The 20,802-nt window shown below is 38.9% G+C and overlaps 2 protein-coding genes and 1 pseudogene across 2 annotated transcripts in view; all 3 read right to left on the bottom strand.

The window, feature by feature from the left end:
• Positions 1 to 947: 947 nt before the first annotated feature.
• LOC140234140 (protein fem-1 homolog A-like) lies at positions 948 to 4,570 on the bottom strand. Its single transcript, XM_072314215.1, has one exon. It carries the CDS (start codon positions 2,932 to 2,934, stop codon positions 1,219 to 1,221), a length of 1,716 nt encoding a protein of 571 aa, XP_072170316.1. The 5' UTR covers positions 2,935 to 4,570; the 3' UTR covers positions 948 to 1,218.
• A 1,890-nt stretch (positions 4,571 to 6,460) lies between these two features.
• LOC140234023 (protein fem-1 homolog A-like) overlaps positions 6,461 to 20,802 on the bottom strand; it is a 19,787-nt gene continuing 5,445 nt past the window's right edge. Inside the window, exons 2-3 of the mRNA XM_072314105.1 lie at positions 14,023 to 14,103; positions 6,461 to 8,936 (exon numbers count right to left, since the gene is read on the bottom strand). Of these exons, the coding sequence (XP_072170206.1) occupies positions 7,174 to 8,889 (1,716 nt within the window). The 5' untranslated portion in view covers positions 8,890 to 8,936; positions 14,023 to 14,103 and the 3' untranslated portion in view covers positions 6,461 to 7,173. The remainder of the gene's footprint in view (positions 8,937 to 14,022; positions 14,104 to 20,802) is intronic.
• LOC140234025 (uncharacterized) lies at positions 11,399 to 13,809 on the bottom strand (annotated as a pseudogene).

Here is a 20,802-nt window from a genome sequence, read left to right as displayed (position 1 = left end):
GAGAGGTTCATTAATTTAATCTTTTCACGGCAAGAAAACTGCTACGGAAATTCTTTTCTAGATTACAGAGGTATTCCCGATACCCGAGATTATCTAGATGCATTGACTGTTCGAAAAGCAACAACGCAAATGAATGCATTTACAGAAAGAATGACAGTTCAGTGAACATAGCAGGAAATTGTAAAATCACAACCATAATTTACAGAGAGAGAGAGAGAGAGAGAGAGAGAGTTCTTAGAAGTGGTTTGAGTAGAAGAGTACCAGCATTGCATGTTTACAAATTACATGTATCATCTTCAACTTTGGCATGAGAGTCTAAAACACACACGCACACACACACATACACCCACACACACTACAGACAATCCCTGATACCCATGAAACAACATATACCCCTACGTTAATTACAACCAAATTTCTAAACTAAGAGTTTAAAACACAAAAAGTATTGAAACAAAAAGCAAGAAACCACATGTCATAATCTGTACAGCTCTGGACTATGACAGTAAATTGCCTGTGAAGATTGAGCGCCAGCTGCTGCAATTCTGATCATCTTTCACAGACTTGAGGCTAAAGGCTGCCATACTTCAGGAAAATCTTGGATACCAGTCCCTCATTCTCTCTCTCTTTTTTTTTTGTGTGGAAAGATACCCAAAAATATTGCAATAAAACAAAGGCAAGAAATCATATGTCATAAACTGTACAGCTCTGGACTTCAGAATATATTGGCCGTAATGATCGCGCATCAGCAACTCTGATTCACAGACGTGAAGCTACAAACTGCCATTATGACAAATGTGGGATATCAGTCCATCACTTCTCTCTTTTTTTTTTTTTTTTTTTGAAAGAGACTCTCACTATGTCTGGGAGACACAGAAAACCTTATTCTGCAGCATTTCTGGTTTCGAAATGAAGTATTTAGATTTCATTCAAAGCATATTCCCACATAAACATGAAGTTTCATCTGATAGAACCTTTATAGGTAAATCACGTCTAACTCCGGAAGAATAGATTCAACCGCACCATTTTACAACTGGATTGTCCAATGCATTACAGAACGGTCAGAAAGAATGGGGAATAACTGCGTTATATGCATGTTCTTATTGGAGTTTGGCTAATGACATTTACATATAATGGTCAAATTTTCATGAACACGATATATTTGATCTTCCATGGAATGCAGTCAGGAGTTGTCATCGTGCTATTGATCAACAAAAATTAATCTGATTCTGAATCAGATTTCTCGGGTGTTTTCAGAACACTTGGATCAGGATCCATAGTCTCCCCATCAATCATCTCACAAATCTTCTCCGGGAGCACCTCGTGGTACGGTATTTTGTTCTGGAGAACAGCCCTCGCGGCTATTTCTTCCAAGGTTGTGATACTAGACGTAGGACCCAGCAGGTCAGCAAGCTCTTTGCTATCTTCATCATCGGAACAAAAACCGTCATCTTCCGTCAAAATGTTCAAAGCAGTGCCGTCTTCATCGTTTATCTTGTCCACAGGGCAGCCATGACGTATCAGAATCCTTGCCAAGTCAACAATGAAAGACGAGTCACGCGCAAGTGATGTTGAGTATGCCAATACATGAAGCATTGTATTGTTTTTGTCGTCCACGTATGTGACGTCATCGTTCCAGAGCAGCTTGCACAGTACACGCTTAACACGATTAAGTGATTGCCTAGTCATTCCACTATACATGTTATCCACATATGCTTCTGCTAGTTTGTCCATGACGTGAAATGTCAGTGACCCAGCTGCATATTTGTCAAGGTCTAACGGAGAAAATGCGGTTCGAACTTTAGTAATAACTTTCCCTGCTGTCTTGATCATGGACTCAAGGAGTTCAGGCTCAGAAAAATAGAATGCAAAATCAAAGATTAATTCACCAAAGGTTTGCAGCAGATGTGGACCCTGCTCAATCAGGCAAGTCTGGCTGACGTGTTGAATGACATTCTGATACTCAGTAACAACCTCGCACCCACGGGCAACGATGCTAGGGTCAATTTTATCTAATGATACACCAAACAAAGGAGATATTTCTTCCATAACAGTCCCAAGCACTGCATTTGACTTCGATTCACGTAACAGTATATACTTGAATATATTGTAACCTAAGGTTGGTCTATCATGCTTCATGCACTTACACGCAAAGTATGCCATGGGCCTGAAGAGATACTTTCCCTTTGCACCTTCAGGTACGATTCTATCCCCAGTAAGGAACCACTGGACTTTCATGGAATGCTTGTCACCTTTCATAGCTTGAACATCAGCAAGTGAATATTTTTCTGTGCACTGAAAAATGGCTTCAAGCTCTGGATCAGCTCCAATCTCGGGGATATGGCAGCGCTTGGAAATGACCTTGCATAACGTATCATACGCATGGTTGTGCCATTTATCCATGTATAGCGAGAAGCTCAACATTTCCTCAGCATTGACCTCATCTACTTCTGGCATTCCACTTCCACTGCACTGTTGAGATATCAGAAATTCCACCACGGCAGCAAAGCGAGACAGTGCTGCTACATGGACAGGTGTCAGTCCTGCTCCGTTTTCCCTGAAGGTAGCACCATGCTCCAGAAGTGTCTGCCCTATCTTAATTCTGGTCTCCTCTGCAAAGTCCTGTCTCCTGTCCGCGTGTCTTCTGCAGATCACATGTAGAGGCGTGTCCCCACTCTTGGGAGGAGACAGATCTGGGTTTGCCCCCTTCTCCAAAAGAAACCTGACAATGTCTCCCTGTCCCTTTTCACATGCTATCATCAGAGCAGTCCTTCCATCAGGAGCAGTGACATCTATGACAACCTCATCGGTGTGACTGGCAAAATAGTTCTGGATGCTTTCAAGGCTTGCCAGTTCACCCTCTACCATTGCCTTTGCCAAACAGGACGTCCTCTCCTCTCCTGCGTTACCCGACGAATCCGCATTAGTTTCCATGCCTAGTGACAACACGCTCTCCTTTACAGCTAACCGTGTCTGTCAAAGCTGAAAAATTAGTTTAAACACAAACAAAATGACAAACGTTTATATCCTGCATTTCGGATGAGTGACTGACGTTGATTTCTTACCCCTTAGAACAGTCCTAGATTGCTTTATAGTGTTCATATCGATTTTATGAAAAAAACAAACAAACTAACACGGTAAAATGAAAACTCACACACAAAGTCTCAGCTGATAAGGACAGGCATATCCGTTTTATAGATTTATGTGTGTTACACCACACAGTAATGTTATTACTCAGGTATCATGGTAACACATTGCTCACTGTGTCATTGGTTGTAAAAAAATACGACTTGTATTATTCTTACAAATAACAGGACAAAGATAGTGGTTGTTATAACAAGCTAAGAAATATAATCTCACTAATTAACCGTTACAAGTTTGCAATCTTGAATTACATTGATATCCTACTATCTATATGTGGAGTTTAACAGTATCTTTAGAATGATTGTTACAAGGCACGGCTGTATGCATTTCATTTTGAAATGAGACAAAATGATATCAAGCACTCCATGGATTTCAGAAAAAACAAGGCATGAAAATGACATGCAAGTCACATGTCACTGACAATTAGAAGCATCAAAATCATACTGTACAATGGTAACGCCAAAGTGACATGCTTCATTGGGTGCACGTCACGCCGACAATGGAAATGCAAGGCCCACAAAACCGACATTACATCACGGGGCTGAATGTACTCAAAGTTTAGTTTCGTTGGGTTTTCGTTTTTCCCCCTCGTTGTTGGTTTTTTTTTTTCTACCTAGTGTCGAACTGGTGTTTGTTTGTTTTGTTTTTTTTTGCGAAGTGTCGTATCATGATCTTTACTATCCATGGACCTTTGGTCAATGTCCTGCTGGTGGGCCATATGAGTTGTGGGTGTCAGTTTCATGGGATGACCCTGTTTTAATGACACACATTGTTTCACCTTCACCTTAAGATATCACTTTTGCCGTACTTAAAATCGGGGAAAAAAAAGCACGACCCCCATCTCACAACTTCTGATCTCCATTGTACGTTGTATGACAAAAAAAAAATGATTGTATTCTATATCATTTTACTAGGAGTTAAATTTATTTTATTGCACAACTCTTTATTACCAATCTAGAGTAGGGTCATAGTGAATGTGTAATGGACAATGAATTCATTCCTTCCCCTTCGTAATATTGAGGGTGACATACCGATAAGACGCGCAGCCACCCATGCTGACTATCAAATTCGACTACTGTTGAAATTATTTGTTTGTAGTTGCATCAAATCGAAACAAGGGCAGACATAACTTAAAGGTTGAAAAATACTGCCTCTACCGATAAAATTTTATTCATCCTCCGTCAAAATGTTCATAGGGGTGTCGTCTTCATCGTTTATTTGTCCACAGGGCAGCCATGACGTATCAGAATCCTTGCCAAGTCAACAATGAAAGGGTGCACATCACGAGACCGACACCCACGAGTCATACAGCCCACAAGTTATACAGCTCACAAGTCATACAGCCCACGAGTCATACAGCTCACAAGTCATACAGAACACCAGTTACACAGCCCACGAGTTCGACACTGAGTAAATAAAGCCCACGAGTTCGACATCAAGTAAGATAAACCCAGGAGTTATACGGCTCACGAGACTGACACTACGCACAAGAGGCTCATGAGACCGACAATAAGCAAACAAAGCCCACGAGACCGACACTACACTTAAAAGGCCCACGAGACCGACGCTATGCATACAAGGCTCACGAGACCGACATTACGCAAAAGAGGTTCACGAGACCGACACTAAGCAAAGAAGGCCCACGAGACCGACAGGATGAACAGCGCCACCTACAGACCAATGAATTGTACAGTGTATAGGGTGTCCTGATAATGGCATAAGGAAGATATGAGAGATGGAAAAAGAAGAGTTGCCAGGGAGGGTGTTACCCCATCAGTTGCCCCCACCCACAGAAATGATCAGGATCTTTAATCGTGTTTGCGTGGTTGTGTGTTTGTGAAGAAAAAAAATGAACAAAAATCAGTGAAAGTGTGCAACAAATCAAAGGTTCGCCTTAGTACAAATACATATAATTTTATGTGCTTCTTTATAACAGTTCTTTATGAAATAGACAGTTTGTACCTTCACCGTCCCTTTTTTATTTTTTTGAGGAGGTAGAGGAATTCATCCCCCGATGCCATCCCTGTCCCTTTCCGCAAAACTGAAATATGTGTATACTTAACAAAAAAAACAAAAAAAAAACACACACACAAACAAACAAACACTGCCTGTCCCTTTCAACCTAAAATAAATACACGTACTAGGGGGAAAATGAAATGCTTTCGACATTCAGATAAATCAACTAGAAAAAAAAAAATTCCAGCAGAGAAAGTTTACAAGGAATTATATTTCACAAAATAGTCAATGTTCCAGTGCACTCCTGCTATACATGATCTGGATAGGGAGTAGTCACCTGCAAGGGTGTTGATTTAGTATAAATAGAAAATTTAAGGTGGCGTTAGGGATTGGGAAAAAAAAACAAAACAAAACAAAATGCATCCATGAGAACAGCTATTGTATTTCACGAAAATGTACTGTTTGGAGGAAAATAACACAAGCCACAAATCGAGGTGAATCCCTGCGATATATAACGTTTTAATCAGTTGAATTACATACATTATAGTTACAGAGAAAATTACTATAGATCTTACTCCAAAACGTCTAAGCAGGAGGGTAGGATATCTAATATTGCCTAAGTAACTAGTGAATCGAGAAAGAGAAGAGGTAATGAGTACATCCATCTTCTAGCTAAAAACTGGGAAAGCCTATCAAAAAATAGCACGATTGCAATATCAAAGCTCTAAAATTAATCCATACATCGTTCTTGTCCTCTTTTATCAATTCAATTGTGTTTTTGTCTTTTTGTGGGGGGGGGGGGTGGTAGGAAGAATACAATTCTATTTTTCTCATTCCCCTAGAAGTATGTAGAAATACATGATGCCTTTCATATCTAGATGGTAACCATCTTTCACTTGATAGCATGACGAAATTGCATCCGCCAGTATGTTATTTTCCGTTAATGGAATACCCTGTGCAGGTAATTGACATGTAGATGGCGCTGTTTATCCTGTCGGTCTCGTGATCCTTCTTTGCCTACTGTCGGTCTCTTGGGCTTTCTTTACTTAGTGTTGGTCTCGTGAGCCTTTTTTGCTTAGTGTCGGTCTCGTGGGCCTTCTTTGCCTACTGTCGGTCTCGTGGGCTTTCTTTGCTTAATGTCGGTCTCGTGAGCATTTATTGCTTAATGTCGGTCTCGTGGGCTGTGTTTGCTTAGCGTCGGTCTCATGAGCCTTTTGTGCGTAGTGTCGAACTCATGGGCTGTATGACTCCTGAGCCGTATAACTCGTGGGCTGTATGACTCATGGACCTATTATTGATGTCGGTCTCGTGGACCTCGTATGACTCGTGGGTGTCGGTCTCGTGGGATGACCCCCAATGAAAGACGAGTCACGCGCAAGTGATGTTGAGTATGCCAACGGATGAAGCATCGTACATGTATTGTTTTTGTCGTCCACGTATATGACGTCATCGTACCAGATCAGTTTGCACAGTACATGCTACAAACAGAATCGAGTGATTGCCTAGTCATTCCACAATATATATTATCTACATTATGCCCCTGACAGTTTGTCCATGACGTGAAATGTAAGTGAACCAGCTGTATGTTTCTGGAGGTCTGAGGGAGAATGTGCGGCACAAAACTTTCGTCTACCGACGAAAGAAAAGACTATTACAATGTATAATACCCTGCTAAGAACACGGAAAATACGTAGGCTAATTTATATTCCCTGAGTATATACTTGGAGTCTTCAACGAGATTTTCTTTGCATTCTCTCGTCGAAGAGTCAAAAAGCTTATCATTACATTCTTGTCTTTGAAAAAGACATATACGCACGACATTTGTTCAACTGATTGACGCAATCGATATGCCCTGTGTCGGCTTTGAGAATGAAACAGTCGACGTCAACTTTATCACTGTTCATTACCTTGATGGATGTTGATGGCAAAAAGATATCTTTCGCTTTGTTTTGATATACTACTGACACGTGTCAAAAGTTTCAAATGCAATATACAGCTTGATTATGTTATTACGGGTAATAATGTATAATATCTACAGTCAGGAGTTGTCATTGTGCTTTTGATCAACGAAAATTAATCTGATTCTGACTCAATTTTCTCGGGTGTCTTCAGAACACTCGGGTCCGGATCCATAGTCTCCCCATTGATCATCTCACAAATCTTCTCCGGGAGCACCTCGTGGTATGGGATTTTGTTCTGGAGGACAGCTCTCGATGCCATTTCTTCCAAGGTTGCAACACTAGACGTAGGACCAAGCATGTTAGCAAGCTCTTTGCTGTCTTCATCATCGGAACAAAAGCATTCATCCTCCGTCAAAATGCTCATAGGGGTGTCGTCTTCATCGTTTATCTTGTCCACAGGACAACCATGACGTGTAAGGATCCTTGCCAAATCAACAATGAAAGACGAATCACGCGCAAGTGATGTTGAATATGCCAACAGATGAAGCATCGTATTGTTTTTGTCGTCCACGTATGTGACGTCATCGTACCAGAGCAGTTTGCACAGTACGCGCTTAACACGATTGAGTGATTGCCTAGTCATTCCACAATACACGTTATCCACATATGCACCTGACAGTTTGTCCATGACGTGAAATGTAAGTGAACCAGCTCTATGTTTGTCGAGGTCTGACGGAGAAAATGCGGTACGAATTGTAGTAATAACTTTTTCTGCTGTCTTGATCATGGAGTCAAGGAGTTCAAGCTCAGAAAAATAGAATGCAAAATCAAAGAGCAATTCGCCAAAGGTCTGAAGCAGATGTGGACCCTGCTCAATCAGGCAAGACTGGCTGACGTGCTGAATGACATTCTGATAACCATTGACAACATGACACCCTTGGGCAAGAATGTCGAGGTCAATTCTATCTAATGAGGCACCAAACAAGGGAGATATTTCTTCCAAAACAGTCCCAAGCACTGCAGCATTTGACTTTGATTCACGCAAGAGTACATACTTGAATAAATTGTAACCTACAGAGGGTTTATCATGCTGCATACACTCACTTGCAAAGTCTGCCATGGGCCTGAAGAGATATTCCCCCTTAGTCCCTTCAGGTACGACTCTATCCCCAATAAGAAACCACTGGACATGCATTGCATGCTTGTCATCTTTTATAGCTTGAATATCAGCAAGTGAATGTTTTTCTGTGCATTTAAAAATGGCTTCAAGCTCTGGATCAGCTGCAATCTCAGGAACATGACAGCGCTTGGAAATGACCTTGCACAATGTATCGTACGCATGGTTGTGCCATTTATCCATGTATAGCGAGAAGCCCAGCAATTCCAAAGAGGTGACCTCATCCAGTTCTTTCATTCCACTTCCACTACACTGTGACATCAGAAATTCCACCACGGAAGCAAAGCGAGACAGCGCTGCTACAAGGACAGGAGTAAGTCCTGCTCTGTTTTCCCTGAAAGTAGCACCATGCTGCAGAAGTGTCTGCGCAATTTTATTTCTGGTCTCCTCGGCAATGTCCTGTCTCCAGTCCGCGTGTTTCCTGCAGGTAACATGTAAAGGTGTGTCACCACTCTTTGGAGAGGAGACATTTGGGTTTGCACCACTCTCCAGAAGAAACCTGACAATGTCTTCCTGTCCCTTTTCACATGCAATTATCAAAGCAGTCCTTCCGTCAGATGCAGTGGCATCTACGACACCCCCCTTGGTGTGATGGGCCAAATAGTTCTGGATGCTCTCAAGGCCTGCCAGTTCATTGTCTGTCATTGCCTGTGCCAAAGAGGGCGTCCTCTCCTCTCCCCTATCATTCGACGAACCTGCAGGGGATTCCATGACTGGCGCCACACGCTCTCCTTCACAGCTAACCGTGTCTGTCAAAGCTGAAAGATTGGATTACACACAAACAAAATGACTAAGAGTGCGTACTGAATTTTTGGTAATGAGTGAGAGACATTTGACATATATTGTTTTATTGTTTCGTTAGTATAGATATCAACTGAAAAATAGCACAGGGCTGTCAAACCTGTAATACATAGATGATAAGGGCTGGCATATCCGTTTTGTACGTATGTGTGTGTGTTTGTTTTGCTGTTCACACACATAAATGACAATTGATACCCGGGCATCACGGTATGATGTTTAAGAAACACGACTTGTATTTTTACTACAAATGACAGAACGAAGATTGTCCTTGTTACAACAAAATAAAAATGAAAATCTCACTTTTTAACCGTCACAAGTCTGCAGGTTTTTTTTCAAGTTACATTGAATTTCGTGCTGTCAAGATGACGTTCAACAGAATTTTTGGAATAATAATTTGCACGATGCGATGAGACATAATGATACGAAACATTCCATGACTTTCACAAAATATGAAAATGACATGTGAATCACATGTCTCTGGCATTTAGAAGCATCAAAGTCATATCACCAGATTGACATGCTTCCTTGGGTGCACGTCACACCCATAATGAGTCACATAACGAGTCATACAAAGAGTCATACATACGAGTCATAACCTCCAAGTCACACAAGGCCCACGAACTCGACATCAAGTAAGCCAAATAAAGCCCATAACTCAGACACTAGGAAAATAAAGGCCCACGGGACCGACATTATACATGTACATCACAGGGGTTGAATGTACTCGAAGATAGTCTCATTGATCCTTTTTATGCCTAGTGTCGAACTGGTGGGGCATTTTAGTCAAATGTTGAGCCCATGGTCTTCATTACCAATTGTGATTGAGCTTTTTCCAATGTCGTGATCGTGGGCCTATAACTAGATAGTGGGTGTTAATCTCGTGGATTGACCCTATTTCATTGACACACACTACTCCACTTTCACCCTAAGATATCACCATTGTCGGAGGCCTATGTAAAACCGGAAGCACCACGTATCTCATTTACATACATTGCACGACAAATATATATATATATATATATATATATATATATATATATATATATATATATATGTTAAGTGTATATGTGACCGTGCACCTCAAAACGAACGTAAATTCGCACATACTGATTTTGCGTGAGGACTGAAAATAAGTGAAATGGGTCAACTTAGCCGAACTTCACTTTTTCATATTTACTGAAAGAGCGGGTCTTCTTTTGCATTATGCTAAAATTTAGTATCATAAAACGGGCAGGAAAGTGCGTCTTTTTAGCAGTTTATCTCGAACATTGTTGGTAGAATGGTGTGATTCATTTCTGAAAAACCTTGTCCACACTCTTCACGTTCTACTCTAATAACTTTTGAAAGAATAGTGCTACTGCTTTGAAAGTTGGCGTTAATTATGGACAGAATGTGTTAATGAGACATGCCTAATTTCAGTTTAATCGGATAATCCCTTCATTGTTGTTACTTTGGTGGTTTACTTCCTGTGTTTTGTCCCATTCATTGTACAGCCAGCGCGGTTTGGTAAAGATTAAGCGCTTGAATAGACACTGTACTTCAGAGCCTCTTTTCTCAGTTCACACTTTTCCTGAGTTTGTGCTTTCTTTCCAATATTTAGATAGGATACGAGAGTCCATTTGATTTGAGTTATACATCGTTTTAAAGCTTAAAGTCTGCTCTTTCAGAATATGGTCTTCACTAAAAATTCATGTCTGGCGCCTTTTTGTTTCTTTGTTTGTTTGTTTTTTGAGGTGCAGGGTCACATATTTTCAACCTTGCTAGTAGCATTTGAAGAGTTTGTTTGCAAAAACCGATAAGTCCATTTTTGAAGATTTTGAAGTAAGGTCTCTGTCAAAAAGTACAAAATAATACCTTTTAAATGATACATTGGTCACTACATATAAATGTATAGTTTTGAAGTTATTGTCAAAAGAAGCAAAAATGTTTTTATTATTCTCTTTATTTTTCTTGACCTTTAATCGCAAATATCTCCATTTGGCAAATATGGACTTATCGGTTTTTGCAAACAGACTCTTCATTTGTTTCATTGTTCATGTTATAGTTTTAAACCATTCTAGAGTAGGGTAATATTTAATGTTTAAGGGTCAATGAATTTATGTTGTGAATTTCATTTAAATTGATGATTATGATATGCACACAGGGGATGCTTAACATTACGGAATCTCAATCTAACACAACTGCTGCATTTTTGACTGGGTTGTATAACAACGTTCTAATGCCTGCAAACACCACTTTATCAAAACTTTGGTTTGTATGTGACGTATGTATGAAGCTACCTGATAAACAAACGTCACCATGCTACATTGTGTTGTACAATACCATGTATGTGTGGTGCGCGTGTAGGAAATCAAAGTACATGATATGAATTTCCATATTTCTCGAGTTTTAACCAAAACAAATTCGAAAGCATTCTTTGACATAGCGTTACAAGAAACCACTACCACTAACAACCAAGCAGCTCATACTTGCTTTAATACCTAATATATCTTTTCTACATTATTCCCTTAATTGGACTCTGAGCCAGTCTCGAATGATGAGTCTGTTTCAGACATGTTTAGGTCGTTCACTCCATCAAGTATTTCACATATCTTCTGCGGAAGTACATCCCAGTATGGTATCTTGTTTTGTAGGACTGCTCTTATTGCTAGTTCTTCAAGTGTCAGGGCATTTACTCTTTGATCTAGCAGGGCAATTAATTCTTGCCTTTGAGCGTCGCCTGACTCCGAATTTTCCAGCAATATGTCAAGTGCTGTGTATCCTTCAGAATTCACTGCATGAAGTGGGCAGCCATGACGCACAAGAGCTCGTGCCATGTCCACAGCGAAATCTGTCATGTGCTAAGGGAACGATCTGCATCACATAATGGAGCATTGTGTTCTTGTCCTCGTCAACACAGCAAACATTGTCATACGGGAGAAGTTTTAAGATAACATATGTAACATAGCTCACTGGTTTCTTACTCATGCCACTGTACATATTGTCAACAAATTCTTCCCCAAGAGAATACAACATTCCATGAGTTACAGAGACAACACCTACAGTAAGGGTATCGCCAGCTTCCGAACTTTTGAAGACGTCTTGAGTAAAAGAAATCACACCTCTTACCGACTCTACCAGAGAATCACACAACTCTACTCCTCCATGAAAGTATGCCACATTGAAGGAAAACTCCTTCAGATATTTAAAGAGGGCAGGGCCATTCTTCAGAAGACAAGCCTTATCCAATTTACAGACGACATCTCGATATGAGGCTACTAATTCACATGACTGGAGAAGGACGTTATTCAAGGGCATTGCCTTTGACAGGAATCCAGTATTTGATGCAAGCCGCTTAACCACAGTTCCAAGTTTAAGTCTAGATTGTGACTCCATAGACAACAAGAACTGGAAGATTTTGTATCCCTCAGCTGGATTATTGTAGAAGAAAGCGTTACAGGCGAAGCCAGCGAGTGGCTCAAAGAGATACTTTTCTTTCAGACCAATGGGAAGCACTCTATCTCCTACTACAAATCCATGGATGCTGATATTGTGTTCATCTTTCTCCGACTCTATGTCACTAAATGTTGGATGGCTCAAGAAGGGACTTTCACATTGATCAGTGTTTGATTCAAAATCAGAACCAGTCAATGTCTCAGACGTGTCAGCTTTGAGGTCTTCTCGCATGGAATGAACATTGCGAAAAGTTTCATATGCATCTGAATAGTGGAACTTGTCACAGACTGACTGTGAAAAGCCAAGTATCTCTAATGCTCTGAGCTTGTCCTCCACAGGCATTTCAGAGTTTTCTTCCACTACAAACTTGACGATGACTGTTTGACTGTGCAGAGCACCAACATGTAGAGGAAGAAGGCCATCAAGATTTTTCGCAGCTGCAGCACAATGCTTGAAAAGCAGGCGGAGTATTTTGATCCTGTCGTCCATGCCCTGCAGTGGGTATTCGGTAGACTTGCGACACTGGCGGATAATCTCGTCATTCCCCCTACAGGTCATATGTAATGCTGTGTTGCCGTCTCTGGCACAGAAGTTCACGTTGGCACCGCTTTCCAGAAGCCACTCAGCAATTGCAATTTGCCCATTCATGCATGCAATCATCAGAGGGGTGCGGTCATCGGTATTTGTAGCACCAATGTGCCACTTAATCTTATCTCCCACATACTCTTTAACACTGTTCAAGTCTTTCACCTCCCCTTTAGACAATGCACTTGCCAAATTCATTACACCAGCCACGCCAGCTGAAACTTCAAGTAAAGGTGAACCAAGAGTACCAGTCCAATCTCTTCCGGACTTTGAAGACAATCCTGCATGATAAATTGTCAATCGAGGATTTTGCAGTGAGCTTGTAAATGTATTTAACTATACTAATAGCTGTACAAACTTGCTTTCAATTAATGATACTGGAGTAATGATAAACACTCCATGCTGCCTGACGCACGCATTAAAACAGCTACCGGTACCACAAATTTACCCAGGATTCATCTGTATTTGCGTATTCAGTGCACATAATGCAAATTATCAAAGTGACATTTGTATTTTCCACGTACTGAGAGAAAGGAAAGAATCATAAAGACATAAGTGGAAATGATGGCAAAGGCTATTTTCATATCAAGTGATCTTGTACATCCCATCCTTTGATAAACACCAGAGTTTTAGAAGAATTACCATAGTCTCTCAGTTAGTTTACTTTATCCACCTGAATATTGACGTCAGTCATATGTGTACCAGTGATGGATTCATTGGCAGACTCATACAACTATCTGTACATACAGGGCATACACCTCCCATTATAACGAACGTAGTTGCAAAGAAACTAACGTTACAACGACGTGAAAAATTCTGGTCCTAAAACTATATTCTACATATCTCTCTAATACTTTACTCTTCAGGTGATTATAAAAATTCGATATAGCAAAAGAAATTTGGAGGTGTCAAAGGATATTGTAATTCCTGGAGTCATTTTACGACTAACCGATATCCTTGTAATTCCCGTGCACATTCATGACGTACATAACCATGTTATAAACTTTTGACTGACATACCAACCTTTGTGTGTATCTTCGTGTCATCATTGTCACTGCTCTTATGCCAATCACCAATAGCAGCTACTTTTGCATTAGACAATGACTGTAATAGAGAACAGTTCAAACGAGATCATGATAAAACAGGTTTTAAGTTATATTAAAGATGAGAATCCATAAGAAAACATGCACAAATGATACAAAATATTCATGACGACAATGCAAAATATATTTCACAATTAATAGAAGGCAACAACAAACAAGGGTGGACAAACATCTGGTGGACGGTAAAACAAGGTTCAATCTCTTCACCCAGACTGGTAAGATGGCAGCTTTAAATCGGACCAGGACCTCCCTGATGAGACTGGCTCGCTATTAAAGGGATATAATGTCGACTGAGGTGAGGATTCAGCTTTTTGTTCAGCTTATGTGATGAAAATCGGTTTTGAAATTAATGAATGTGATATCCAAAAACAATGTAAAAGAAAGCAATTCTATAGTTAAAACCTGGGTTCGACCTCCCATTGGGATCGCTTCGTTTGTGATATATTTATCAGCCATGTCAAAACCAATTTTCACCAAATAAACATTGACTTCCTTGCAGAATTACGCTCTTTCATATTTCATAACGTGTTTCTCATTATCCAAAAAAAATCATCATAAAAAGTACGAAACAGTAGAGCCCCATCACAACTGAAACTGGATCATCCTTTGAACTTCAGCAGATGATGTGCATACGACTTGGCGCACGCGTATTCGTGTTATGGAATTCCTATAGGCTGCCATTAACGCAAACTATTTGAAGTATGTTTCAGAAAGAATATGTCAACTAATTGACCAATCAGAGCGCTCACGTATTAAAGCAAGCAAGAAAAGAGCGAGTAGCAAATTGGTTACTATGCGATTTGTGTAGGCATTCAACGATATTCATTTTATGGCAATCATACTTCTCATTGTCAAATTCTGTTTGCGATGATACCTTTGATGAACTGAAACATGACAGAATACATTTATGTAATTTAAACATATTAGTGTCATCTGTGTCTGGTCAAAAACATGTGGCTCTGCAGGCCCGCAGCCGGGGGGGGGGGGGGGGGGGTGCGTCGGGTGCGTACGCACCCCCCCCCCCCAAATTCTGAAAGGTCCACTTTTTCATAATAACTGTTTTTAGCAATTCTCAAGATAACAATCCAAATAAATATAAAGACACATTATATGCTACGTAAATGTGGAAGAGTACGTTTAACAATGTTAAAAATAATTGTACGAAACCCTTTTGTTGTATGAACCATCGGATCGTCCCCATGCACACAAACACAAATGTTATGTATCAATTTGTGCGAGCTATTATTATATTGGCACTGCATGCCATGGCCCTTGGCACGCGTGACCGGTGTTTTTTTTTTCCACTGGCCGCCCGAGTACGTGCGATTCGTGGATGACATTGAGGTTGACACTTGCATTTTTTCACAGAAACAGAGGTAAGTGGATGAAAATCTAGTAGCCTCAAGTTTACATATATGATAAAAATTAAAGAAATTTCCTCGAAATTACTATAATCGAAAACCTGAGACATTTTATATCTACGTCTCACAAAGATATAGTACATGTATATATAAGTACATGTTGGCATGATAATGCCTGGGGATAGATTATTCTGTCAACTATTTTCCATTATGAATGCATGCTCCAATCAAATTGTGAAAAGGTGGTCATGAATTAGGGCAATTCCATGAGATTGGTGTCATGGGGTGAAAAAAATAAATTGTTACGTTGAAACTTGCCACCTATTTTATTTTGTTCAGTATACGTCTGGGCATGTGGAACAGCCATTTCTTACACTAATATACCTCCAGAATGGCAGATATTACACTTTAAAGTCAAATAACATTTTCATTGAGAATTACATTGAAAATGTACTTGAATGTTTGAGTTGAATCCATAGAATATAAAAGAATGGTATGTAATTGATTTGTTGATTTTTATGATGTATTGGGTATCAGTTACTAGTTGTCAGTGAGGAAAAAATGATCTGTATTCCCATGAATTGGTAGAATGCATACTGTTAAACTGCTAAAACTAATGTAACGTGAGTAACGAAAATACTCAAATAGTTTCATATCCTAATATTCCCTTGGATTTAAAAAGTGCCAATGGAAATTCTCTTCATGCTGCCTCTACCTAATATGAAAAATGGTGAAAGAGTTGTGTCCATGCAGTTGTATTATAATGAGAGAGGTTCAAAAATTGTAACGTGAGTAACAATGTAACGTGAGTAACAAGGGTGTAACGTGAGTAACGACCAAAAAATTACGAAATACAAATATATTTCTACACCAATGACAGCAAAAATTTTTTGGTGTGAATTGAGTAAGCTGAGGGAGCATAAAGAGAGTATGGTCTTGTAAATAACCTTACATGACCTTGCTTGAATTGGTTGTTATCTAATAGGCTAAACAATTGCTATTCAAAGAAAATCTTGATTGGCAAACTAGACAAACCAGATGTGGCTAATAATCGTGGAAATTGTATTTTTTTTTTTTTTTTTGGTTAAGTTCTAAGCCTTACATTATATCTTTTCAGATATCAGCTATGGATATAAAACTTTAAATCCCTTTTAGAGCCAGCTTGATCTTTTTTAATGCTTAAGGTTGTAATTTGTACAACTTTGGGAATTGTTTAGTGGAGCAGTCATAAGACAAATGGGAATTAATGTTGCATCTCGATGCAATTTACAAATGAATTGTAAGCATAATAGATTAACCAAAATCTGTATATATCTGATGTAACTTTGAGCAAGAGTTGGCATTGTCTCTTTTTACAATGCCATTTTTATTTATTTATTTTTTTTTAGTGGGGGGGGGGTTAACAATAATCATTTTCTGGCAGCTGGTAAATACACATACATGTGTGTTTAAGACATTTACAAGAATATTCGGTGTTACAGCTTTTTATACATTATTCTCTGGGATCATCAACCCCAAACAATGACAATTGCTTAACTACAATAACTTACTCAAAGTTAGAATTCACCACTACCAGAAGATACAAGAATATTTTTGGGTTAAGAGGTAGATCAGTTAAGACTGTACATAGCAGGGCTGCCAAACTAGAGTGAAAATTTGGGGTGAAGTGTAAGCAAGCGACTAATAGAAGTGACAATGGTGGGGAGGGGGTTGGGGATGGTGTGGAAGGGGGTTGTCTCCCCTCCCCCCTTTTCACTGGAGTGAACTTCATCAATTTTGCATTTTAACTGGTGGATTTGGTGCATACTCTAGTAAGGATTTCAACACATGCCATAGAGAAAATTTGCCTGTGGGAAAATCTGAAAAGTTTGGGCTTGGGCATAATTGCATGTTCAGATAATCAGGGATTTTAGGGACATTACTTTTTTTTCTCTCTTTTTACATGCTGTTTTGGGGGTTAAGTGTGAGAATTCTTTTATCAGAGATAGTTGATACATGTATTTGATGAATTGCGTGAGTTTAATGCTAATTGCGCGAGAGTTGGCAGCCCTGGAAAAGTTGGCAGCCCTGTGGAAAGTCCACACTTGGAACAGTAGTTGGATGTAATTTGTAGACATATGTACTGTACACATTTCTAAAGTAGTTTACAATTTATGAAATCAAATGTTTCAGTCATGATTAAAACGACTTACATTTAAGTTCCTGTGAAAGGGAATAGAAGGATAATATTTTAATTCACTGCATGAACTAGTATCTACTACTTTATATTTTCTTGCATTCGGTTTATAGTGGTTACTCGGATTCTGAAAAGTAAAGTATGTGGAATATAGGACCGTATGATAGTGGGAAAAGTATGAAAGAGTGCCAATATTGCTTTATTTTAGGGATAAAATATCTGTAGAGGTTAGATACATCAAAAGCATTTAGTTTCCAGCTAATTCTCGTGGTCAGTTATGTGGTAGTGATTATGAGCTAATATGTAACGTGAGTAACGTGTAACGTGAGTAACGACAATTTTGATATCGCTGTCAAATATTTCCAATGCTCTGAAAATTTTGACCCCCTATATTTGAGTACCCCAACATGAGTTATATAAATCATACAACAGTTGTTTGAAATACTGCCCAGTATGAGGACACTTTTTGAATAAAGGCATGTTGGCTTTTTATGTCGTCCCAAAAAATGTAACGTGAGTAACGAAAGTATTTTGTCTTTATTTCCGGTATGGATGTGGTTAGTAAAATTCTATTAATATTGCATGGTAGACTAAGGACTTGTGCATCTATTGTACAACAGAGAGTATGTCAAACCTTCCAGTATAAAAAATATGACAATTACAATATGCAGAGACGCCTAAAAAGTGTAACGTGAGTAACGTGGAATTGCCCATTAGCATTTCTTACGAAGGATCAGGAGAGACAAAACAAAATGAAAGACCTGTCTTACTCCAGTTCTCTTGTAACACTCATTGGGCCATTATGCATGCCTAACGAATTATAATAGCTGCTTTTTCTAGCCCTTTTGCTAGTACCAATATTCGGGAAAAGATCATCTATCAAGTAACTGTGCAATCTCCGTGCATAATGTAATGCTTTTAAACACACTTGCCTACTCGCCTTCAGCTGGCATTTGCTTACGGTTCCAACAAATTATTAGTTGTACATTTTCTCATGTTGTGACAGTTCGATTGGTTCTCATTTTGAAGTGATCCAAAACCTAAGAACATTCTCACTTATAATTTCCAAAGAGTATTATGCAGGCACGCAAACTAAATTTAGTTGTATTTCATTTAAATGTAATGGGTAAGAGGGTATGAGAGAGAATGCTGAGCTATGAAGTAAAATGGTAAAGTAAAAAGTTTGTCAGATAGTATTACAAAAGCCTGAATATTGCAAGAGCTCCGGAGTAAAAACAGTCAGTGAAAACCCCTATGTATGATAACATTGTGAGAGCGTTAGACTGCATTCTGACGCGTCGTTATTTAATTTACATTCTTTATTCATATTTTTCATAAAAACACAGGTAATGAGGCGGATTGGGTTAAAATTCTCACTTACAGCTTTGTAGAAGTCTGAGTCAACAGTATCACACAGTACTTCAAGACGTATTAGTACAAACGATTTCTTGAGCCTGCACCGTTTCAGGCTCTACTGGATACGGCGGTAGAAACTCATTCTTTTTTGTTGTTTATTTTATCATTATTTACTAATCTCTTTTCTAACTTACAGGTAGCGGATTTCTTTGCAGGCCAAATTCGGAAATGTACTGTTGATTATTACTTATACATTTTCTCATGTTGTGACAGTTCTATTGGTTCTCATTTTAAAGTGAGCCAAAACCTGAGAACATTCTCACTCATAATTTCCAAAGAATATTATGCAGGCACGCAAACTCATTTTAGTTGTATTTTATTTAAATGTAATGGGTAAGAGGGTATGAGAGAGAATGGAAAGTGCTGAGCTATGATGTAAAATGGTAAAGTAAAAAGTTTGTCAGATAGTATTACAAAAGCCTGAATATTGCAAGAGCTCCGGAGTTAAAACAGTCAGTGAAAAACCCTATGTATGATAGCATTGTGAGAGCGTTAGACTGCATTGTGACGCATCGGTATTTAATTTACATTCTTTATTGATATATGCGATTATTTTCATAAATATCTCAGGTAATGAGTCGGATTGGATTACAATTCTCACTTACAGCTTTGTAGAAGTCTGAGTCAACAGTATCACACAGTACTTCAAGACGTATTATAGTACAAACGATTTCTTGAGCCTGCACCGTTTCAGGCTCTGTTCTGGATACGGCGGTAGAAACTCATTCTTTTTTGTTGTTTATTTTATCATTATTTACTAATCTCTTTTCTAACTTACAGGTAGCGGATTTCTTTGCAGGCCAAATTCGGAAATGTAGTGTTGATTATTACTTATACATTTTCTCATGTTGTGACAGTTCTATTGGTTCTCATTTTAAAGTGAGCCAAAACCTAAGAACATTTTCACTTATAATTTCCAAAGAGTATTATGCAGGCACGCAAACTCATTTTAGTTGTATTTCATTTAAATGTAATGGGTAAGAGGGTATGAGAGAGAATGGAAAGTGCTGAGCTATGAAGTAAAATGGTAAAGTAAAAAGTTTGTCAGATAGTATTACAAAAGAAACTCATTCTTTTTTGTTTATTTTATCATTATTTACTTATCTCTCTTCTAACTTAAAGGTAGTGGATCTCTTTGCAGCCCAAATTCGAAAATGCCTAGAGACAGCTAGTAACCAAATATGCTACTATAATCTAATAAATAAGAAATAACCATTCCAGTATGTATCTTAGTGTGCACAGTAAGACAGATCAAATCAAATAGGAAAACATCTGAGCATTAAGCCTGAGGTCTGAATTTGCACTCAACTTCTTCCAATGGCTAACGGATGTTTAATTTTTTTAATTTCACTGACCTCCAAATTTCACAAAGAAAACCTTCTTAGCATGATGGTTAATATGACATTTGACTGATATTGGAGATGTTTGCGAATCGAATCTACTACCTTTAATATTATTAAATCTAAAATGATTATTGAAAGTTCGGAAATGCTGGAAATATCCTACCACAAGGAGGCAAAATATAAATGGTTCACATTTACAATTTATTTTGTTTTAAAAATTGTCTTATTTATTTTCGTTTTTGACAAACTCGCATACCAGGCTTCAGGCCTGCTAACGCGGGTATGGAATAGAAAAAATAAAAGTTAAAACAACACCAGGAAAATCACTATTCTCAATTTTGCGGCGCGCTACGCGCGCAGAGTCTCGAACACAATTAAACTTTGGAACTTCCTGGCAAAATGAG

This window comes from Diadema setosum, chromosome 10 (assembly GCF_964275005.1).
Source record: "Diadema setosum chromosome 10, eeDiaSeto1, whole genome shotgun sequence".
NCBI classification, from domain to species: domain Eukaryota; kingdom Metazoa; phylum Echinodermata; class Echinoidea; order Diadematoida; family Diadematidae; genus Diadema; species Diadema setosum.
The sequence above is the reverse complement of the archived record's forward strand: the minus strand, read 5'-3'. Positions and strand labels throughout refer to the sequence as shown.